General features: G+C 31.8%; 3 protein-coding genes across 6 annotated transcripts; 2 read left to right on the top strand and 1 right to left on the bottom strand.

The window, feature by feature from the left end:
- Nucleotides 1-10: 10 nt before the first annotated feature.
- LOC108906533 (putative nuclease HARBI1) lies at nt 11-1655 on the top strand. Of its 2 annotated transcripts, XM_018709831.2 has the most exons (6): nt 11-236; nt 306-617; nt 694-956; nt 1010-1117; nt 1170-1449; nt 1504-1655. In XM_018709831.2, exons 2-6 carry the CDS (start codon nt 314-316, stop codon nt 1620-1622), a joined length of 1074 nt encoding a protein of 357 aa, XP_018565347.1. In that variant the 5' UTR covers nt 11-236; nt 306-313; the 3' UTR covers nt 1623-1655. The 2 variants fall into 2 exon arrangements, with proteins under 2 accessions (XP_018565347.1, XP_018565348.1); XM_018709832.2 differs by having other exon boundaries at nt 228-617.
- Nucleotides 1656-1860: 205 nt separating this feature from the next.
- LOC108903155 lies at nt 1861-3416 on the bottom strand. Of its 3 annotated transcripts, none has more exons than XM_018705238.2 (6): nt 3107-3412; nt 2833-3050; nt 2360-2485; nt 2229-2306; nt 1945-2123; nt 1861-1884 (listed from the first exon to the last, which is right to left on the bottom strand). In XM_018705238.2, exons 1-6 carry the CDS (start codon nt 3345-3347, stop codon nt 1881-1883), a joined length of 846 nt encoding a protein of 281 aa, XP_018560754.2. In that variant the 5' UTR covers nt 3348-3412; the 3' UTR covers nt 1861-1880. The 3 variants fall into 3 exon arrangements, with proteins under 3 accessions (XP_018560754.2, XP_018560755.2, XP_018560753.2); XM_018705239.2 differs by having other exon boundaries at nt 1868-2123; nt 3107-3269; nt 3339-3416; XM_018705237.2 differs by having other exon boundaries at nt 1868-2123.
- An 8715-nt stretch (nt 3417-12131) lies between these two features.
- Nucleotides 12132-13098, top strand: LOC108918019 (putative nuclease HARBI1). Its single transcript, XM_023455485.1, has 4 exons — nt 12132-12243; nt 12320-12582; nt 12636-12743; nt 12796-13098. The coding sequence occupies exons 1-4, from the start codon at nt 12132-12134 to the stop codon at nt 13096-13098; spliced, it is 786 nt and encodes a 261-aa protein (XP_023311253.1).
- The last annotated feature ends 11600 nt before the right edge of the window (nt 13099-24698 follow it).

Here is a 24698-nt window from a genome sequence, read left to right as displayed (position 1 = left end):
TACAGCCTTATTAATAATAAAATTTAGATTATTCTAACATGACTTTAAAACTAAATTAGTAAAAAGCATATTAATAATTACATTTAACATCATTTTAACACTAGAATGATACTAAATCCTTAGTAATAAGTTTGGGTATGTTTTACACCATGCTTAAGTTAACCTAACTTTTGTCAAATCAAATGTTAGTTGTTAGAATTGTTACCCTTGTGAATAGTAGTAAAGATTTTATACAGGTAAGTTGTACCCGATTAGATGTATACATTATTATGTTATATATATATACACCATATTACCTATTTTAGTCATAATTATGAATATGAATGTAGAAGACTTAATTGATATTAACCAAGAAGTAGTCGAGGTTGAGGAACCCCAATTGGGGCAAATTCCCAGAAATCCAAAAGTATATGTAAGAAGAATAAATCCTTTTGAAGAATATGATGATTCGAAATTTAAACAAATTTACAGAATAAGCAAAAATCTAGCTGAAAATATCATCAATATGGTTCATCAACAAATTTCTGTAAGCAATAGAGGAGGAGGAATTAGTCCAGGACTTCAGGTCTTAACTACAATAAGATACCTTGCTAAAGGAGCATATGAGCAAGACATAGGTAGTTAAATACATTTTTAGCTTAATATATACCCAAATTTAGTAGTTGTGTGGTATTTATAAGTACTATTTATTAGGTGATATACATGGTATTTCTCAGTCATCCATGAGCAATATTATAACTAGAGTAGTAAGAGCAATAGCAGCATATAGGGAACAGTATATATCTTTTCCTGAAGGACCGGAAGTTGATGTTGTAAAAGAAGATTTTTTTCACATTGGCAATTGTCCATCTATAGTGGGTGCGATCGACTGTACCCACATTAAAATTAAATGTCCCGGAGGAGATAACCCTTTATTGTATATCAATAGAAAAGGATATTACTCCTTAAATGTTCAGGTAAGTTTTTATTAAATAACATAAAATACTTATTTATCCCCAAATACTTGTAGGTCGTTTGTGATGCAAAGTGTAAGATACGAGACATTGTTGCAAGATGGAGGGGTTCATCTCATGACTCAAGAATTTGGAGCCAATGTTCATTACGAAGAAAATTTGAGGTAGTTATTTTATAGATACTCATCTAAGTAGCTATTACTTGTTTCTTTGTAGAATGGGGAAATAAATGGTATTTTGCTTGGTGATAATGGATACACATGTACAAGATATTTACTGACTCCTCTCTTAAATCCAGTCACTGATGCAGAGGAGGCATATAACAGAAGTCACATTCGCACTAGAAACGTGATCGAGAGATTGTTTGGCCAATGGAAAAACAAATTTCGTTGTTTTTTTAATGGCATGCAAGTAAGTCTTGATACTGCAAAGGCAGCGATTATAGCATTAGCTATAATTCACAACATGTGTATTGATGATAATCAAGAAAATTCAGGTTAGAAAACACTTACCCCTTAAATATTTAAACAAATTAGAATATTATTTGTAGATGTAGATTCTGAAGATGAAGATTTACTAAATCCAAGACAGAATGAGGAAGGAAACCTCTTAGGGGCCGCTTTTCGACAGCAGTATATACAGAGATATTTTAGAAACCACCAAAGATAATTTTTTCTCATATGATAAGTTGTACGAATTTAAATAAAAAATTCAATAATATAAATTATAATTAAAAAATATATTTTCGCATTTTTCTAAATTTACATTTTTAAGTGTATATCAATTTTTTTGTTTTGTTTTTGCATGCCGACAAATTTAAAATGATAAGAAAAAGAAAAATAAAAAATGTAAATTATATTTAACATTGAAATAAATACATAGAAAAATATATTTTATTTATTTTAAATTCACGTTTGTTTTCCACACCTACCTACAAGAGAAAATAGTTACAAAATTATTATTAAAAACTATTTAAAAAAAGCGGTAATACTTGTTTGTTTCCAGTAATTCTAAACGTCTCTGATGATATTCCTTTTCATTTTTCATTCTCAACTTGTGCATTTCCTCCAACTGTTGCATTTGTAGCTCTATTCTTTTCTTATTGAGATCATATAATTTATTTTCATATTCAGTCATATGGTTCAGTTTCTGTTTTCTTGTCTTTGGGGGCTGTTTAAAATGATTAATTATCTCTATTATGAAACTCATCACTCATTATAAATAGTAAATACAATGTATATACCTACAGTTATATAAAATATTAGTAATCTATACCTTTGATGGTGTTGTAGCTGCTTCTGTAGTTTTTTCGACAGTTTTATCAATTTCAATCACACCTTTTTCGACGATTTTCTAAAAAAACAGTTCTTACTAAAGAACATCACAAATATTAATTACATACATACCTCCACAATTAAACTTTCGGTTGTTATGCACTCGCCTTGCTCATCTTGAAATTCTAATATAATATCGTCTTGTACAGATTCTAAATTATCTTGAATTTGACTAACCACGTTTTGAGAGACATTTTCCTAAAACATATCTAATTATAATTCTCTTTTAAATGTTTCTTAGTGCAGCTAATTATTAATAAAAATACCTATCAGTAATATTATATCTGCCAATTTGCTTAATTTGTTTTATTATTCTATCGATGTTGGCCAACCAGAATAAAAAATAATACTTTCATCATAACAAATTGTGGTGGTTTATATCGTAGCAACAATAAAACTGTTTCTTTGCAAGCTTGACATATTTATTAGTTTTTCTTTTTAATACATGATAAAAATTAAAAACAATACCCTTCTTTTAACGGTTTTTCCTTTTTTTTAAAGCATTGTGTTGTAGTGCCATAGCGAGTACTATAGAGAATACCTACCTCTGTTTTATTTTGGTCACAATCGTAAGCACTTGTGTCTTCTTGAAATTCATAAGGGATTAGGTCATATATAATCCAATCCAGTTCTGTTGGTTCATTAGGAGCTGGACCACCACCAGTTTTAAGTTTATCTTTTTTATAAGAACAAATATTTTTCTTTGCTTGTACCTTTAGTCGTTGCCATTCCTGTTTGATTTTGGGGATATCTCTGAAGTAGCCTAGCGGCAATGAAACGATTAATAAAGAGTGAGGTATAATTTTCAGTTAATATTACCTTGAACTTCTAATTTTCTTTTTATGATATTCCAGGCTGCTGCTTTGTCTCTATTAGCTGTTGTTAACTTCCTTTTACATTCTAATACTTTTATGTTGTCTTTAACTCCGTCTAGCAGTACAAGTTTTTCTTTTTCTTCCCAATTCACAGATCTTGGACGTTTCTGTAACCAAATTAAAATTAATACGAATTTTAACCATGACAGTGGTGCGCAAATGGGACTTCCTCTTACCTTATCCATAGTGATAATAAAACAGATATTCAGGATAACAAAAATCTCCGAATTTCCCTTAATAAAATTAAAGGTTAGAATCACAACATAACAGAACATCGAACATTACCAATACAGAGCACAGACGTATATCTTATATCACAGAACGTGACAGAACATCAAATAAATTTTATAAAGAGAAATATGAGCGAATATAGCCGTTTACGTATTTTACGTTGTTGTCATGTTTATTGTACAAAAACATGTTGTTTGTTACATGTTTCTAAGTATTCAATTATTAATATAATTTGCTTAGCATACTGTAAGTATGCTCTTAGTAACCATTAGTTAACATGCTGTTATCGTGTTTATTATTAATAAGGCTGTTACTGTTTTACTCTCATTTAGGAAGTAATCTTGCGCGGAAAGGAGATACATAACAGTACTTATGCAAATAATATTTTATTTTACTAGAAATACATTTTTTATTCGGCAGACAAATTTTAATGAACATATTTCTTTATCAAGTATTTACTGTTTTACTCACTTTTAAAAAGAGAATCTCTTGGAAAAGTGAGATATATAACCATATATGAGCAGAAATTAGAATGCAGATTTATTTGCTTGCAATCAGTTTCTAGACAGTATTTTTGTTATGCTGAACACAGGTTTTAATAAGCAGATTGCTGTCTCAAATTACTCTTTTATTCACTTTTACAAATCTCGTGCAAAAATGAGATATTTCATATGTATATACAAATAATATAAACGCAGTAAAATTATCTCTCTGGTTAAAAAAAGGATTTAACCCCAATTATTACTTGCAGAGTTTTTTTTTTTTTTTTTCGAAAGACAAATAAATTATTATATGCAGCAATTTTTTCTTTTATTTACTTTTAGACATAAGTCTCGCACATAAATGGCTCAGATAATTACATTTAAGCTAATAAATAACGGAAAAGAATTTTTATATCTCATGAATTAAACTATTGAAATTGTACAATGATCATTTGTTATTTTATAAATTGTATATACTGTTTTATTAATTTTTGAAAACTCCTACAGGAATCAACACATTAAGGGGAGTTTTGACCAGTACTATAATGTACCTGTGTTAATGAAATACAGAAAAATACAGTACAGCTGAACGAAACGAGAATAAAATGAATTATACCACAGCAAACCACTTGGAAAGACCTTTCCTGCAACTGCAAGCTAAACAATTGAATTTTTGTTCCGTCCTAGAAAAATACCCGTGTAGCAGTGGGTGAAACTAGTTACTTTTCGCGCCGACCGTTTGTAACAGCACAATGTCGGAGGGTTGGACTGTTCCTTTTCTGTTTACAATTTGGAGCCACAATTGGAATTTAGCACCTCAGTTGTTCGAGGCACGACGTCCTTGCAGTTGTTCAACACTTTGTTTTATTGGATCTGCTGAAAGGAGGTGGATAAAACGCTAGGAAAATACGGCTTTTCCGGGGCAAAGGAAAATTGGCATTGTGAGGATATTTATGAAGGTCTTAAATATCAAGGAATGTATACCTACAAGTGTCAAAGTTAACTCCTATAATAACAAAGTTGCTCCTCCGGAATATAAAATAAATCTAATTTTCTGTTCTCGCAAGAAATATACAACGTTTTTCTAAAGAATTGTACCTTCCAACAGCGCTAGAATTATTGAACAAAATGGCAATAATATTTGCGAAAACATACTCCTGGTTAATTTTATTTTGTGGTTAAAATCATATTTTCTGAATTTCCCTCTTTTACATAAAAGCATCTTGCTGAAAATATCTACTTATTATTGAACCGATGTAAGTTAAGTGGATATAAAATAACTAAATTATTGAAAATTTCATTAAATTTGGTGTTACTATTTAATCGTGGGAACATTATAACTTTTTTTGGAAAAGCAAGACATAATTTTTCCACATTCTATTGACAAATACAAAGGAAAGCGCAAATATGTCAATTATTCAGGAAGAAATGAATGGAACAACGAATTTTTTAGTGATTCTTTCAAAGGTTATATCTCCGTGAAAAATGGTCGTATAGAGATAAACAAAGAAGCTATAAGTTTCAATATCTTTAGATAAAAAATGTTTTAAATTCAATCAATATAGAGGTCAGTTAGCTTATTTAATCAACTTCAATTTGAATTTTGAAATTAATAAATAAAAAAATAAAGGCATTTTAGATAGACAATCAGTGTAAGTCTCTGGAAATTGAGTTATATATTGAAGATTTCTTCTTAAAGTTGAGATGTATGAAATGTATGAATGTATGAAATGTTACCTATATCTCAATAAATATAATTAATTATCAGTATCTTTACGGGAATCTTTATTTTATTACAAGTTTTACAAATAGCCAATGTTCTCATTTTCTATATTTAGTGACTAGCACTGATTGGTTTCTGAGCCTTTCAATTTTGACCAGGTGTAATTTGTAACAGATATATATTTTTTATTTTTTATTTTCTAGGTCGTATTTACATATTTTGGAAGCATATAATCATATTTGATAATAAATCACTAGAAATTGCCTCAAACATTTGAGACTCTAAGATGAGTAATGTAATTCTTGTTATAGTTGATAACGATCTCCCCTACTTATTAGTGTTATGATGTAATATTGTAAATATACATTTAATTAATTATAAAGAATAATTCCTCAATTTCCTTTAAAGAATATGTTAGAGTACACTAATATTTTTTAACATTATGTGCATCATCTAATTAATGCCGTGAAATAATGCCAATCAAAATTGCCTCTCCAGAGAACAGGAATCGTAAAGAATAAAAAGCGAGATCTTCTATTTATATTCTTCGGGAAAAGTGGCGATTTTATTTTTCTCACCAAATAGACCCATAAAAACAGCGTCAGCGAAGCATCGTGCAATAAGGAACAAATAGCTGGAGTATCTTTTGTGGAAAATCGAAAGTTCTGTATTTCTTTGGGTATACGAGATGTCTAATACAATCGGAGAAATTTATCACAAAATTGAAAATAAATAAAGGAGTTGAAGAGGTTTTGACATTCTATACTACGTCTTGATATAACTTACTTCCTGCTCCATGTCGTCGGTATTTTGTAGAATTGAAAAGAAACAGTATAGTCCAGGAGAATTACACATTGGCATGGCTGTTGCTTGACGTAGATTAGATATTAGTAAAAATCGGTCGAAAATAATATAAACAATGAAAATATAAGGTTGCGCCAAGAAAAAAAGTTGTGCTATGTGCAGAAAAAATTAAAAACTGCAAAAATACTCAAAAATCACGTGTTTTTCCTAACATTTTCCAATATAACTTCTTAAATATGCAGTTTACAGAAAAAACTATTACTGCTGAAATTGTTTGTTATGAAATTTGCTATAAGACACANTATTATTATTATTATTATTAAAACCACAATTTGTTGTAAAAGTGGCCTCATCAGTCCACAAGATATAATCTAATAAATTATAAAAAAAATAATAGCAATATCAACCATGATGGCAGTGGTAATAGTAGTAGTAGTACCGTTGACGCTGGTGATAGGTACTTAGTAATAGTAATTGTAGTAGTTACAGTAGAAGAAGTAGTAATAGTTGTTGTTGCGGCAATATAAAGGGTGTTCCATTTAAAAAAACAAGTTTGGTTCGTATCTTTGGAAAGCCCTGTATAATTTATATTTTTGTAAACTCATTAAACTCACAAAGGCATTCCCTACAACTTTTATATTTACTATTTTTGTCTAAATAAAAAAGTTAGGGGGATAAAATGTTATAAGGATAACCCTGTATAGTCCTCTACATGGAGAAAGCAGTATTCTATTCTCAATTACATACCTTTTAAACCCACGCTTCATTCATTCCTCAAACAAACATAGTTATAATTACTGGAAATTGAATCAAATACCTACCTATAAACTTCCTTTGGAATTCGTTAGGATTTAATGACGAAAAGTAATTAACGAAATAATAATGTATGATAGAAACCTTTAGAGCGGGATCCGAACCAATAGCTGGATATCTAGATCAATTCAATCTAACTACTTAGTGGCGTTTTTGACACCTCGATTATAACAGCTTCTACTACTGCCTTACTATTTTAAAAAGTAAGTCTTAATGGTGAAATCATGCTGACTTAAAATTATTATATTAGATTACGTGGTAACTTAAATTTAAAACTGAAATAAGAAATTAATCCAGAATGATAAAAATAATTGTAATGTTATATGGTTTAAAATTGTAATGTAGTGCATTTACCTACCGAAAAATTGAGCATAAAAATTGTGTATCAATGGTACCCAGATGTAATAGTGATATTGGTTGATTTTGCTGTACCTACCTATGGGTTATTTCAGTTTTTTTCATATCTAACAATTCTATCACACGTGAGCGACATTTTCACTCAATATTTAGAATTTTGATCATTTTACTCATTTGTGATAATATTTGAACTAAAACTGAGTATTTCCACTCAAATATAGGTACCCGTTAAATAAATTCTCCAGATCAACTTATATTTGGTAGACTTGTCCCTAAATTGGAGTAAATGCCCTCATCATTTAGTGACCCCACACCATTCTATGGGTGTCGTGCGTTGTCTTTGACTATTCCCATCGTCCCCATTAAATCATCTCGTGGTGCGTGTAGTGCTGTACAAGTACCTATCCGTTTATACGGTTATTTTGGTGACAATTGTGTTTGTGTAACTATCCACGCGTTTAAGTGTTCACTGTATCCGATTTTTGTCGCATAAATAACCTCAAATGAAAAACTAACTGTGGTATATCGATCTGCTAGCTTAAGTTTCGATACACAAATAAATAAGTAAAAACAGATAAATTTTAGACATATTTCCAAGGTTATAACGACGCTTTCCTTACGTCTTTCTTAAAACTTTCGAATAAATCTGCTCTAATTATCTTGTTCTCTGCGTCTTTATGCAATAAACTTGAATTATATTTAGGTATCTGCTACTTCCCTGTTATGTTCCTCATCATATTCCATTTCCATCTCTGATTTCGCCAAAATGCCGTTTTATTTGCCTTTTTTCGCTATATTGACATACCATTTTATATTTTTGTAACGATTCAGAATTATTAACACAAAGAGTTGTCGAATTTGTTTAATATTTTCCTGTTGTATTAGTGTTTTTTCTGAAATAACGTGGAATCAACTGTATTAGGAGAAACCTTACTCGAATAATCTAATACGGCAATCCACGAAGAATTTTGAAAACGTGATTATTGTTTAAATTGTAGGCATTGTACTTTTTTAGTCTATGAATTTGTGTGAAAAATGAATTCAAGTGTACTTTGTTATATAAACTTATTGCTTTGAGAAATTCGTCATTCCTAAAATGTGTACTACAAGAATAGACAATAATTCGGCATTGATAAGTTGATTGACATCTCTGTAGATTTACAAAATGCTAAAGAAAATTTATTAACGAAAATGATTTCTAGATGAAGAACATGATGATTACCTGCAACATAGCCTAGAAAAGTTACAAATGAGCACTTAGTATTCTCACCAGAAATGTTATACAATAAACCTTGACCATGTTTGTATTACGGGAACACATCGACAAGTTTACAACAAAACAGGTTTGTAGACGACTAATTGTATGTGAAATGTTAAGAAATGTCCCTAACGCATTTTAACAAATCAATAGAGCCACAGCCAGTCGAATGATGTATACAAATAGGAATAAATTAACTTATGTTAAAGTTGTGCGAACTGTAGTATGAAGTGTAGAAAAAATTAGATTTCGTTCGTAAAGGTATATGCTTATACTCTTTTGTCTAATAATGGTATACATTTGAAATTTGCATATAAAATAAAGTCTACTAAATATTTTTAATTTCCTAGTTCAACAAGGAATTGAACCATTATCACTTCCTCGTGGTTCCTAGGAAACAAATTTGTTATGTCAAAAACTAAATTTTAATAAGCAGATTTATTTTTTAATTAGCAGATTGGTATCAAATTATTGTTTTATGCACTCTTAGAAAGAAATCTCGTGCAGAAATATGTAACTATATAGGCTGTTACAAATTCGCTTCTCACTACATCTCGGAAACGGTAAGAGGTACGAAGTAGCTTAAATTAATCAGGGGACCACCATTATGCCTCTAAGAAATCAAGGCAAACATGATTAGTATTTGAAGAAAAACAGAAATTCTGGAAATCCGTTTTTGTTTCATTTCAGCCTTGTTTGAGGTGATATTGAAAAAAAAAAGAATACTTTCTCATGACCACTTTTTGCCCTCTGTCGAATGACATAATCAATTTTTATATGTAATTTTTCGTTTCTCCAGGACCATCATTTTTTTAAATACGACCCTAGAAATTTTATTAGGTACATTTTACAGCCCGAACCAGATTCAGACGTTTTGTCTCGAAAAATTCATCTTCAGTGTATTCGTTCCAAATTTATCTAAATTTTTTATTTAGATTTCTTTGTTTATTGAATTATCGTACACTGTAAGTGTCGTTAGACCCTGTGAAATCCATCTAGTTATTTAAACTATTACCACCACACGTTACAATAAAACATTTTTTATTATTAACTATTACCATCACTTGGTCATACATAACTCAATAAGTTGTTGCATCAAAATTAAATCATTATTAAAATTTTAATTTTATTATGACAAATTAATTCTTAAAAATGCATATGAACAATCAAAATGCCAACTGAATATTATTTTTTTTTAAATTTCAGTAAATGTTCAAAAACATTTTCGTTTTGGCAAAGGTAGAAAATGAAGATCAGCGTAATATTATCAGAATTTATTATATCTGCAATCGCAACTATGAAAGAGCATGTCAGATGTATTTGTATGAATATCCTCAAAAAAATAGATCGGAATTTGTTTGAACTTTGAGCACTCGAGAACTATGGACACGGGAATAAAACTCTAATAATATTCTATTTTAATGCGTGGTGGTAATAGTTTAAATAACTAGATGGATTTCACAGAGTCTAACGACACTTACAGTGTACGATAATTTAATAAACAAAGAAATCTAAATAAAAAATTTAGATAAATTTGGAACGAATACACTGAAGATGAATTTTTCGAGACAAAATGTCTGAATCTGCGTCGGGATGAGGCAATACTGTATTGGGGGGTCATGACGGCTTGCAAAAAATGTAATAAAATTTCCATGTATCCCTGCAGTGAGAAGCGAATTTGTAACAGTCTGTATACAAGTTTATTCACAACTCATTAAAAAAAAATTGGGAATAGATGTGGCATGAAAAATGGAGTCAATATCGTAAAACAAAATTTGTAAAATCCTTACAGTTTTCGAGAAAAAAATTATTGAAGTTGTAGTACTTTCAAGCATTACATCGCTGGACAACTGCAGTCTCTAGCGTCATTCGCAATACGCGTGGAGATCCACGTGGTCTCTGCGACTCCGAATACTGAATTCCGATTTTACAATTGTCGTTGCTATAGTGTTTACAATAGTTTTTGAGTAGTTAGTTTCAAAAATGGCTTGCGTGTATAGCAACTCGGAGTTAGTGGATATCGTTTTAATTTATGGTGAAGCAAGACAACATTTGTATTATGGTGAAGCATTTGTATTATGGCGAAGCAGGACAACATTTGTGTTAGTTCGTAGACACTGAGTAAGACGGGCCCAAATGTGTTTACAATGCCAATATTATTTTATTAATTTAAACCACAAATTAATTTTATTAATAATAATAACAATAGCGGCAGAAGCAGTTGAATTTGCTGATATAAAATAGTGCTATAAAATTCGATTTATTCTTTCAAGTTTTTGATCGTTTTTATCACACTTCGTGCCCGTCGCATTGTGCGTGGTCAGGTTCTACAGTGGACCAGTTTCTAATACTCTGCAAAAGTGTATTTTTAAATCATTTTCGAACTGCTCTGTTAATTTTTTTCTTTACAAAATTGTATCTTTAAGAGTCCCTTGTACATCCAATTTTTTTTTTAAGTTCTGAATCACCCTGTATAAGCAAGCGATTTAAATGGTCGTTCTGGTATAGCAAGAGATTTAAGCAGTTTCTAGGAAATAAATTTGTTTTTTCGGAAGACAAATTTTAATAAGCAGACTGCTGTATTAAATATCTACTGTTTTAGTCCCTTTCAGGAAGAAGTGTCTTGCAAACATGAGATATAGAACAACACAACATATAAGCAAATAACAAAGACGCAGTTCAAAGTTTCTAATTTAAAAAATAATTAAACTTTGATCATTTGCTTGCAATTTCTAAGAAGTAAATGTGTTTGTTCAAAAGACAAATTGTAGTAAGTTGATTTCTATATCAAATACTTACAGCCTTATTAATAATAAAATTTAGATTATTCTAACATGACTTTAAAACTAAATTAGTAAAAAGCATATTAATAATTACATTTAACATCATTTTAACACTAGAATGATACTAAATCCTTAGTAATAAGTTTGGGTATGTTTTACACCATGCTTAAGTTAACCTAACTTTTGTCAAATCAAATGTTAGTTGTTAGAATTGTTACCCTTGTGAATAGTAGTAAAGATTTTATACAGGTAAGTTGTACCCGATTAGATGTATACATTATTATGTTATATATATATACACCATATTACCTATTTTAGTCATAATTATGAATATGAATGTAGAAGACTTAATTGATATTAACCAAGAAGTAGTCGAGGTTGAGGAACCCCAATTGGGGCAAATTCCCAGAAATCCAAAAGTATATGTAAGAAGAATAAATCCTTTTGAAGAATATTATGATTCGAAATTTAAACAAATTTACAGAATAAGCAAAAATCTAGCTGAAAATATCATCAATATGGTTCATCAACAAATTTCTGTAAGCAATAGAGGAGGAGGAATTAGTCCAGGACTTCAGGTCTTAGCTACAATAAGATACCTTGCTAAAGGAGCATATGAGCAAGACATAGGTAGTTAAATACATTTTTAGCTTAATATATACCCAAATTTAGTAGTTGTGTGGTATTTATAAGTACTATTTATTAGGTGATATACATGGTATTTCTCAGTCATCCATGAGCAATATTATAACTAGAGTAGTAAGAGCAATAGCAGCATATAGGGAACAGTATATATCTTTTCCTGAAGGACCGGAAGTTGATGTTGTAAAAGAAGATTTTTTTCACATTGGCAATTGTCCATCTATAGTGGGTGCGATCGACTGTACCCACATTAAAATTAAATGTCCCGGAGGAGATAACCCTTTATTGTATATCAATAGAAAAGGATATTACTCCTTAAATGTTCAGGTAAGTTTTTATTAAATAACATAAAATACTTATTTATCCCCAAATACTTGTAGGTCGTTTGTGATGCAAAGTGTAAGATACGAGACATTGTTGCAAGATGGAGGGGTTCATCTCATGACTCAAGAATTTGGAGCCAATGTTCATTACGAAGAAAATTTGAGGTAGTTATTTTATAGATACTCATCTAAGTAGCTATTACTTGTTTCTTTGTAGAATGGGGAAATAAATGGTATTTTGCTTGGTGATAATGGATACACATGTACAAGATATTTACTGACTCCTCTCTTAAATCCAGTCACTGATGCAGAGGAGGCATATAACAGAAGTCACATTCGCACTAGAAACGTGATCGAGAGATTGTTTGGCCAATGGAAAAACAAATTTCGTTGTTTTTTTAATGGCATGCAAGTAAGTCTTGATACTGCAAAGGCAGCGATTATAGCATTAGCTATAATTCACAACATGTGTATTGATGATAATCAAGAAAATTCAGNTTTCTGTAAACTGCATATTTAAGAAGTTATATTGGAAAATGTTAGGAAAAACACGTGATTTTTGAGTATTTTTGCAGTTTTTAATTTTTTCTGCGAATAGCACAACTTTTTTTCTTGGCGCAACCTTATATTTTCATTGTTTATATTATTTTCGACCGATTTTTACCAATATTTAATCTACGTCAAGCAACAGCCATATCTCGAAGGTTTTGAGCTTAATTCTCTTGGACTAGTATACAATATCAGCAAAGGAGGGTCTTAATAAATATTTTAATTGAATTTGGCGATATGTATATGATAAATCGTTTAGTTTGCACGGATTTTGTGTGTAGATGAAATAAGTACCTATTAGCGAATTTTGCCTGCAGAGTTATCCTTACGTGCATAACTGCCTTTAGAAAAGCTTTTCTGTGCGACATTAATGATAAAGTTTACCATAAGTTTTATTATTCGTGATAGTTTTATTCAACAAATTACTGAAATACTTAAAAACCCCATTGTTGCTTCCTGAAGATGATAATAGCGCCAGGTTAATTGCAGTACTATCTCCTGAACAAAACATTCGCGTTTCAATTTGGAATAGAAAAGTTCGTGAAAGCCGACGGGAAAAAATCCAATTTAGAATTAATTCTATTCATCTTTCCGTTCGGAGCCTACCTGCTACCAGGAGATAGACCAGCTTTAGTATAAAAATAATACGGAATAATCCGTAATTCTGAATTGAATTCCAACTCACGACAATGGCCTTTTATAATCTGTTGCGATCCGGGAATGACAAGAGCAAGTCATAAATTTTACAGTTATTCTTTGTCGGTGCATATGTACCTAGTTCAGTTACTGACAAGAATAATAGATTAAACATTACAGAATGATCAGTATCGTCATCTTCAAACTTCAGCATTTGTGATTGAATAAAATAATTCTGTTTTACTTTATTTTATTTGTGACATCCAACAGTTGGCAATAATTACAGGATGATACGAAACGATGGAAATATACCTAGTTACAGCAATTTTGTTTAACAATACAAGCGGACTGTTTATTGAATTATAGGTGTTGCGAGTACAAATTGCAATAAAGGAAAACTAATTAAAATGCTCATTTGAGGAATATAAATACGAAAAGTAACAGAAGAACGTGAACCTTAGGAATATTAAATATTGAGTATTTTGATTAAATAATTTTTGGACTGGTTGCTACGTCATCGGTGTGAACATTTTTGACACATCTCTCTCTTCTTCACAAGAAACTTCTTAAGTCTTCAAGTCGATATTTTCCTCTCACTAGAATTCCCTTATTACTTAGGTCCATTGAATGCCCTATTTCTGACCTGTACTCAACAACTGCTGATTTCGCGACATTGTTCTTCTTTTGGTGGCACTTGCGTTTCTTGAATCTCGTGTTAATGAATCTCCTTTTTTATCCAATGTTCTTATATTTTTGGAATAGATTGTTTTTGCAGCTCGTCTGCTCCTATACTCCTTGAGCTGATGTAGATGTAATATTGTGCTTTCTTTCTACATTCCTACAAATATATCCTTACATGTAGTGTTTATAGATATTACCAGATATTCTGCCTTTTTCTTGGTGGTAGATATTCTACTTGTTCAATATTCATGTTAGTATATCCATTTCATCTAAGAGCTCATCGTAGGAGATATAGTTCCGCTTCCAAATGTTCCGAATTGTAGATGACGTGTTGACAATGTAATAATTTGTTAATGATACCTGTTTCTGATACGTTCAGATCCCATCAACGTAGGCTGGCATTCTGCAAATGCTGTGCTCTAGAGTGCCATCAGATTTTCCCGTTGTTGCAAGGAAATTTAGGAACTATAGGTTCAGTTTCAAGATAAAGCTGGTGTCCGATTGTATTCCATTAGTTTGGTCCAAAAATCCTTTTAAAATGTTATGTCGAAATATGTTCTTCAACATACACGTTGGCTTTACTGTTGCTGACTCCTTTATTTTATACAAAAAGGTAACCGAATAGTGATGCTTAGGAACATTTAATCTTTTAAAATCGTATATTGACGTAGAGAATCATGAGGTTTGTTAATCTTGACGTAAAGTAGTGAATTATCAAGATTTATGAGAGAATCGAGCATTGCCTTTGATGGCCTATATGGATGGGTGGATACAATTAATAGAGGGACACTTTTTGAGATTAATTACTTAATAATTAACACCAGAAAGAGCAGTCACATTAATATTACTTGAAACCAAATTGCATTTGAACATAACCTTAGTTAGTATAATTTACACTGTTGTTAAATAAGCTTTTAGTGCTAAGGATCTCGGTGTCATATTGAACCAATAGATTGTTCAGTGTTCACATAGACAACGTAGTTTGTCGTATTTTGATAATTAGGGACCATTTTAAGACTTACTATAAAGATTTTTTTTAGTTAGATTTACGGACTTCTTTATCAAATGCATTGACCTGATTAAGCTTGAAAAACTTAAATTTATTAAATGTATTAATTATATCCATTATTTACACAATATTTTACAAAAGTGAACGTGTGGTGCGCGATATCTGCCCATGCCATTATAGGCCCATATTTTTACAATAACACCTGTAATAGTATATCGTACTTAAAAATGCTTGATACATTTTTAAACGATGAACTCGAAAATTTGCCATTAAATTTTCGCTAAAAAATGCATTTTCAACAGCATGGCTGTCCAGTACAATGTGCTTGTGAGGTAACAGCATGGCTTAACCATAGATTTGGTTCAAGATGAATTGGTAGAAATGGTCCAATTTTGTGGCCCCCAAGGAGCCCTGACCTAACCATGGCCAATATGTTTCTATGGGTTTGTCCATGCTACTCCAATACCAAATAATATTTAAATGTTGAAAGGCAGAATTACCCAGGCTGTCCGTTCTATATCCCAGGAAGAAATCAGAAATTGCTTCAGATATCTAAGGGAGCAATTAGAAAAATGCGGGTGGTGTTTTTGAAATTTGATATCATCATCATATTGCTTTGTGTACTTCCTTTTGGCTTAATTGTTGTTGTAATAATGTTTGTATTATTTAAAAATTACAATTGAATAAGACGTATTTTAGTTTTGTGCTTTGTTCCCTGTATAAAATATTATATTTTTGACAACGTGACTCTTATTCATTTTGAAAGCAAAAACTTTCATCAATAATGCATTTTTTCGTATCTTGCAAGGTAAGGTATGTTTACTCTTACACAAAATAACATTTCTGTGTTTTTGACCCACCCTGTACAACAAAATTGAAGTTCGTCATGATGACTCGCATTTTCTAAACTAGCAAAAACTTTTATCAAGAATGCCTTTTTTTCGTTTCTCACTTTTTGGTCCATTTGCCCTCTTGTAAACTCAATCCGCGGACATACCGTTAATGTGTATAATTTATTAAGTTTAGAGAAACGCAGCAATTTTTCATTGTTTTTTCGTATACAAATTGATGCATATTTTGACTGAAATATTTTATCTTTTATTAATTAGTTCCAATCTGTTCCATTTAATGTTATTCTATATTTTCCCTATATAAGATATTTTAATAACTATCTGTCAATTAGTTGACATTTTATGGTCGTTAACCGCACGGCGTCAGTACTTAAATCGATGTGTCGATCTGACCGGGTTTCAAATCCCGCGGCCGGTAAACCGTAGATTAGCTATGCTTGTACGGAGGATTGGCATCCTCTGTGCAGGTATGGTAGGGTGGAAGAATGTCGGCTTGGGTCAATGTGAGAGATTGACACCGGTTGGCATTTTGACCGCCCCCCTAATTAATGAGGTTTTCCAGGTTTTCCTCATTCTTGCACTGAATGGTGATTAGGGCCTACCAACATAAGTCGTTACTAGGCGCAAATGCGGCCTCCGTAATAATAATATGCCGCCTCCTCTCCCGCACAAGTCTCCGAATTCTGGACTAACTCTCGTAGTTAGAATGAGGAGTAGAGATATTATTATTGATATTATTTATTATAGTCCACTTACGATAAGTTTGCAATGACGTCACAATGTGAAATGGTACAGTGTTGCTAGGTTGTAAATGTATTCAGAATACTTAAGAAAATTAATTTTTGATATCGAATCCAATTTATTAGAAATGTAGCCTATTTAGCAAGCATGTAGAATTGTGTAATATGATTCGCAATTTTATGAGACATATTTGTCGTAAATAGATCATACATCATTGCCCGTATATAAAATCCCTGTGAATACACTGCAAATAAATCGGTATGTGTGAAAGGTGAGTGAATCCACTGAGTGAAATTATTGAGTATATTTTCAGTCAATATTTTGATAATTTTACACATTTTTGATAATATTTGAACTAGAACTGATAGTTTCACTCATAAAATTTTACCTACTCATACTAATAAAGGAAAATTTCACTCAATCGGATGGACATAAATTGATACCTTATTGAGTGAAATTGAGTGACAATAAGTCCAATTTTTCTTATAATGTACTGTGTTGGGGATAGATTCTATCTTTTGTAATTTTGTAATTCCTATGATTTTTCAATGTATAATAATATTCAAGCTATTTTTATTAGCTTGTTTTGTTCACTTGCTGAGTGTTACTTTATTATTGAAAATTTTATTCCTACTAAGTTTCCTGGTTCTTAAAGAAATCGTAAAGGAGTAACTTTTTTTTATTCATAAGTTACTGATTTTTTTATTATATTCAAAACCAACAAAAATGTATCAATTTAGTAGTTATTAAATGAACACAACATTAATATAAGTGGAAATAACTGTGTGCACTTTTCTAAATAGCTTCTTCACAACGTTTCTTTTTTAATTAACAATCCACTAGTCCGAGGTATAAGATACGGCGCGGCTTAAAGTGACGTATTACAGCGGCATTCAAGATGCTCTTCACACAAGAACTCGTGGTCCATTGACTTTTAGTTGAGGGAGAAATAGAGAGACCGGAAATTGGAAGTAAATATATGGCTGGAGACCCCTTATCTGCGACATTACTGACGTACGACAAAAGGTTTTCTTCTTCGAGTTATACAAACTTAATTTCGCGCATTGCTGAACATACAGTCAAATTCTCGGAGTCTGTGGAAACGTCAAATTTGATTTCTTATTTTCTTTGATACTTATGTGAAGGAACTGGTGTGTCAGTGAGATATTAAGTTCTATTTCCCATAAGAGAAATATTTTCCGTCATAAAAATCAATCATTCTATGTATAAAGCATGTATCATATTTGTGACCTAAACCTAAATAATCTTGAATAAATTATTACCTATAAATTTAAATAAGCTAGTTAATTGTATCTATTTTCTGCATAATGTAAAAATAGCAACGATTGGGGTGATTGGATATTTCTTTGCAGCAACAAATTTATTTATTTTATGTACAACACACTGTATATTTCTGCAGATTTGGAAGGAAGTTTGGGTTAAAAACATGTAGATATCCACTATGTAACCTAGATGATATTTCATCAATAACATGACCTGATGCAGAGAACTGTATATCGTCCTTCATATAGCAGGTGCACGTTTGATTTTGACAAAATCAGATTAATGGGTAGGACCATTGTATAAGTAAATTTACTTATACAATGATAGGACATATTCTAAAATTAAAGTTAATTTTAGACTGATGGACCATTTTGATTGATAATTGATAATAATTTTATTTTAGTGGAACTACATTTTTTCTATAGTATAATTAAATATAAGTAAATTTGTTGCTTCATAGAAATATCACCCTGCATACTCGTCACTAGTCATTATACGTACACAAAAACATTGCAAATAAAAGTTGCACTATATCGATTCTTTCATATTCTAACTATTTTCGACTATACAGGGTCTCCCACTTAACTTATTTTTTTTAAAGATTACCTTGTATACTATTCCACCTTCGAGCTTTTAATAAGAAAAATATTTTCAATCACGGATATTTTGTTTTTTCTTCATGGTATCCTGTATTAAAATTGATACAGACCAGTCCAAATTTAATTCGTTTTTCGATTTTGTTAAGATGTGCCAAGTTCTATTTCTATGGTTTGTGAAATATTCGTAGTTTTTTCATATTATTTTAGTTACTATTTATTACACATCATAGTACTGTTTCCATTTCAAAATGATTCTGACATCTAATACCTAAAATCTTACTTTCTCTTGTTGAAATTATAAAAAGTAATACGCGGACATTTACGTTAAATTTTTGATGGTGATGACGAAAATTTATAAAACGACATACGATTATGTGCTTTGCAAAATAATAGTCATTCTGAAGTGTTATTGTGGATTTTTTAATTGTTTTTGTAATAATTTTGTTGTTTTTGTATTGATTAATCATTTTATTATTAGTACGCTTTTATACAGTGTGCTGATTGTCTTAAAAATCCATTTTCGCTTTGAAAATTGCCAATAGGTAGACACCAACACACCTTGAAATAAGATAAGTCGAAAGAAAATCAAAATATCAAATTTTGCATTGGGTTTCTTTTAAGAAATCAAAATATTCAAATTCAATAGATTCAAAAATGTATTAGGTGTCTAAATAATATGGAAGATAGCTTTTATTTATTCCTGGACTAAAACCGTATCTTTTTATAACTTTTAGTTTCAGTATTATTTAATATTTTCGAGAATGCTACCAACACCTTTTTCTTTGAACGTCAAATAGCACTGGGACGGTATGCTTTAGACTTAGAGATCTAACACTATAGAGAAAACAAGGAAAAATTGTGAGAAAGCCCTGTTTTTCCGGAGAAAAAATTTGAAAAATGGAAAAAATGAAAAATTTAGAAAAATACAAAATAAAAATAATTTTCAAAAAATCTAAATACCTTTCACAATGTTTAATATATTGTTTATCCTGCTACTTCCATAATTATGAAAATAAAATATTTTAGCAAAATATAGCATATATTCGCCTTGTCGTCAAATTTCAGATTAGTCGAGGCAACGCACAAACTCATAAATATAATATTGGAAATATTTGAAACAACAAAAAGAATTCATATCTTAATTTTTTCATGAGTACTGAAAACTAAAATAAGAATGTAAAAAAATGAAACGGTGATGACATATCCTGCCATTCCGTCATGTATCAGGTGTGACATCAACTGGCAATAGCCCTCAGCCTTTAACCGAACAGCGGAAACTATCCCTCCGTTGCTCTTCGTAAGCGTTCTGCGCAGGATCGGATTCTACTTAAATTTAAACTGTTCATGGTTTAATTTTATTGCTGTCTTGTTCATTTTAAATTAATTCAATATCGTATAACCGGTTAGTTAATATCTAATAAATCATGTAAAACCATTTTTACTTTTTACAAAGAATAGAATGTTTTTCAATGTTCGGTGCTTGGTCCACATTGATATCAAAAAAAATATGATGACTTTAAAATAATTAATGTGTTCCCCTGAATTTGTAGATTTAACTCGTTATTTCTGTCAGCTTATCTGTATTAGGAAACTGGATTCAAATATCGACATTCACAAACTTACTGCGGCTTAAAACGCCCAATAGTGTACTACACTAATTACGGTTAAAAAATAATAATAATGGAGTAACCGTTACAGCAACACAATTGCCCCAGTGAATTATAATTATAATAGGAACGGAGCCACTAAAGATCTTATCTGCGTTTCCTTCTTATAACTATTAACTAAGCTTTCTATCCGACGAACTTTTGACTTAATTAACAATAACACCGGAGACTATGCGACTGAAACTACAATCGAAACCGGTTAAACAAACAAAGCTTGGTTCTTTTGTTGTTGGATGATATTTACTTCGGAATTCCGTACTATTATAGTTGCAGTACACGAAATAATTGTTTTGGTTCCATTGGAATACTTTGTTTCCTGAACGAGCAAGCGGCAAAAAAGAATTGCCCATAAAACTTTATTCTTTAAGACTGAAACTTTTCGGAAATGGCCAAATCCGAAGATCAGTAAATGTTTCAGTTATTTACTCTTCTAAATGTAACACTTTTGGTATACAGTCAAAGAATAAAAGCAGTTTACCCTAGTTAATACGTTAGAAAGTGTAGAATATCTAAAAGAAAAACGGACATAGAAAACGCGTTCTAAATAGGGCAGTTTAAAACTAAATTTGGTATGCCAGTAGTTGTATATAGACGTCACTTTTTGATATGGTAACCGAAGTAACTGAATTTGCAGAGCTGAGAAAAAAATCGTCGGGTTTTGTAAATAATGATATTGTGGCAAACAACTACTCTGCCGACCGATGAAAAATTTAGTATTTGGAGGTGTATCTACCTACTTGATATGAGTGTGGATGAGACAACCTTTGTGACGTTGTTGTTTGTTTCCTTCGTCGTTCGTCATTATGACGCCTGAGCGGCGGCGGTTACCTCGGGCGCCAGTTTCTGTTTAAAGTGCAGAAACACCACTACACGCGGCGGCTGCAGTGAAGACACGGTATGTCCAGAGGGTCTAGAGAGAGTTAGACTTCACACAGGAATAAAAGGCCACAAATTGGTATATATTTACATTTATTTATAGTCCAATTCTACCTATTTACACTATTCTACTCCAAATCAATCGCTAAACGGTGACAAACGGCTACGGTTATGTACAGGAGGTGACTACGGAAAACGGTAAAGTAACGGTGCGGTGTTAAGCGGTGACCTGACTAAAGCAAAGCACAGAAAAACTAGCGGAACGGTAAACAGGCAAACGGTTAATGCGGTAAGCGGTAGTACAGATACGGCGGATAACTGAAAAGTCAAGATATATAATATACAACGGACAGCAGCCAAGTCTTTACCTATGTTCCCAAACCTTGACTCACTTCTCTTCCTGGGCACGTCTGGTCGGTCGGAATGCTGGAAGAGGACTGACTCTGCAGTATAATTACCTCGTCAGGTCTCTGGTCACCTCAAGAGACTTGCGCATTGAATATGCGCGGAACCTAATTTACTTCAGCGGTCTTCGGCTGGACTGGTGTTGGCGGCGGGCGGCTGGAGATGAATTGACTTCTCAAATTCCGTTTGTTTCCTAAGTTCCTCGTATCGGATTGGCGGCTGCGCAGTTCGTTTAATCTGGACTTCTAGAATTCTAACCCACTTCCAGCGGTGACGTATCTCCGGGCGAGGTAGCTGACGGCTCGACTGGATGCTACGACGGCTCGTGGTAGACTAATCCTTCGAATGCAGCCTGTCTGCTGTATTCGTACGGCGAATCCTGGCGGCTGCGCAGTTTCTTCAGGCTGGACTTAGTGAAATCTTACCAATAATTCGTTACTGGTGACATAAGTCTTGCTGGAACGGCTGACGGCTCGATTGGACTCTACGATGCCTCGTGGTGAACTCAAACTCTGACGGCGGCTTAATTTCTAGGTCCTGGTGACGCTTCGGCAGCGACTGCGTAGTTCTCCTAAGAGGTACTTGTAAAATTCTTACTCATGCGGTGGTGACGTATCGCTGGCTGGACGGCAGGCTGGGCTCGGCACGACGGGTCCCTACGCTGGCTGGCGGAAGACTGTCGTACGCGATGTGAGTTAGCAGGCCATCGGCTTGGCGCTACGTGGTGACGGTTAAATTCAGGCGGTGTTTGAAATGCCAAAAATAATGCCGGTGCGGTAAACTATATTTATTAATATAATTAAATAAAAATAACACGAATGTGGGGTGTCGGAAAATCACTTCGTTACACCTTCAAGGTATGAAATATACTTTGATATACTCTCCAGAGAGTTGATTTATTTAACTATTATCTAGATATTGAAATTGGGATATTGGGATATTGGGATATTGAAATATTGACTCAATGCTGAATGGGGCATATGCTATTTTATAAAAATTACTGGAAGTCGTCGGAAACAAAAATGAAATGCATTAATTTTAGATTTTCTTTTATTTCGCAAGCCTTCTAAGGTAGTTTCTTATCACACCTACCTTGTATCGATTTATTCAACATATATTTGACTTGGCATTTCATTGCAATTAAATCCGGTGTATTATGGATCTCCTCTTAAGCAACTAGCCGCTACCATTGGTCGTTGTTGGCTCTGCCAACTTAACAATTTAGTAACACATAACAAAATTGCGTACGCATATGTAATAAAAGTTCCAAATATTGAAGAAAAGACCTCATCATTACTCGATTTTAAAATTATTTTGAGGAATTCCAGTGAAGAAACGAGAAAAATAATTGTTCTACATACTGATGTTATTTTCTAAGTAATTATTTTATGTTTATGCTCGTAAGCATTTTATATATTTCATATGGATTATGGATTTCACTTATGGGAACAACTTTATTGATGTTGGAATAAGTTTAAACGAACTTCTATTGTTTGTATCTAACCACTTCCCGTCCGGGGTACTATTTCGACAAAACTCACAAACCGAATATTTTGCGATGAAGCGAAAAACTGTATAAACAAAAGCAACAAAGTTTTAATGATCTGTAACTTTTTTATTTAAAAAGGGTTCTGAAAGTTCGATAAAGTTCGCGAAAAAATAAGTATCTTTCACCCTAACAAAGTTTTCAAATACGCCATTGATTCTGTTACACTCTTTTTGAATAGAAAAAATGTTTAAAGAGAAATTTGATGTATAAAAGTACTTTTCACTTGATAAACTACATTTTTTCTAATTTATTACATTTGCATTTGGTAGTTGTACTATTTGACCAGTTACAATTACGATAATAGGTTGAAATGTTTATATACAAAGTGTATTTAAGTGAAGCTGTAAAATCATCCCTTATAATCTTGGGTGCAATTTGAATAAATATGTTAATGCATATGTGCTTCATTTGCAAGTTAGAAATAGTTCAAATTTTTTAAGAAACAAATACGTCAAAGGAGTTTGACACAGACTGATGAATCTTGTGTGTTCAGCAAAATAAAAGTAAAATTGACTGATTTTGTATGCAATTATATCAACCAGTTAACTGGTAGACACAGTCATTAAGAACGTCAGAATTTCGATGTGCTATTTCCAAGAAAAAGATTTCTATTTTATTCGTAAAAGTAATTTTCGAGTTATATTTTAACAAAAATAAGCTTACTAAATTGATTTAAAAGAAAATAACTCGTTTTGCTTCACAAAAACATTTACAGAAATTTTCTGTTGCAAGTACAATTTTAAATGCAAGGAATAAAAAAACTTTAACATAGAAACTTTAAGGGATATTTTTACATACTTATACAAAATGAAAAAATACACACAGTGTTTTTAAATGAAGTAGCAAAAATGGTACCAGTGAACCCCATGACCCTTTAGTGAACGATGACTCATCTAATTTTTTTACTAGAAAACTATCGGTTTTATCGAAAAATTACAAGAGGTAAAAAAGTTGCGCAATAAATATAAAATAAATTATTTGTTTCATATAAAATATTTCTAATAAAATATTGCAATGGGGTTGACTGTATCACTCCTTTATAAAATACGCCAATGATCGAACAAATATTAAAAAGTTGTCTCTTTATTAGTAGGATGCTCATACCATGTTTCGTGTCCCTAGCATTCCTCATGTTAAAAAAAAATAAATAAAATTTGAATTTCAATCCCCTTCTTTATGAGGGTATATCGCCTCAGGGGTGCAACTTTCATATGAGGTATTTTTACTTCAATATTTTTGGCTCTACATTCACTGGTACCATTTTGCCACTTCA

The sequence above is a fragment of the Anoplophora glabripennis genome, unplaced genomic scaffold, assembly GCF_000390285.2.
Source record: "Anoplophora glabripennis isolate ALB-LARVAE unplaced genomic scaffold, Agla_2.0 scaffold67, whole genome shotgun sequence".
Taxonomy (NCBI): domain Eukaryota; kingdom Metazoa; phylum Arthropoda; class Insecta; order Coleoptera; family Cerambycidae; genus Anoplophora; species Anoplophora glabripennis.
The sequence above is the reverse complement of the archived record's forward strand: the minus strand, read 5'-3'. Positions and strand labels throughout refer to the sequence as shown.

Coding starts and splice junctions, on each gene's coding strand:
- LOC108903155 (XM_018705237.2), bottom strand. CDS start 3,347: ATGGATAAGGTAAGAGGAAGTCCCATTTGCGCACCACTGTCATGGTTA. Junction 3,051..3,106: donor AAGAAAATTAGAAGTTCAAG/GTAATATTAACT, acceptor CATTGCCGCTAG/GCTACTTCAGAGATATCCCC. Junction 2,486..2,832: donor GTGACCAAAATAAAACAGAG/GTAGGTATTCTC, acceptor GATATGTTTTAG/GAAAATGTCTCTCAAAACGT.
- LOC108906533 (XM_018709831.2), top strand. CDS start 314: ATGAATATGAATGTAGAAGACTTAATTGATATTAACCAAGAAGTAGTC. Junction 1,118..1,169: donor CATTACGAAGAAAATTTGAG/GTAGTTATTTTA, acceptor GTTTCTTTGTAG/AATGGGGAAATAAATGGTAT. Junction 1,450..1,503: donor TGATAATCAAGAAAATTCAG/GTTAGAAAACAC, acceptor TATTATTTGTAG/ATGTAGATTCTGAAGATGAA.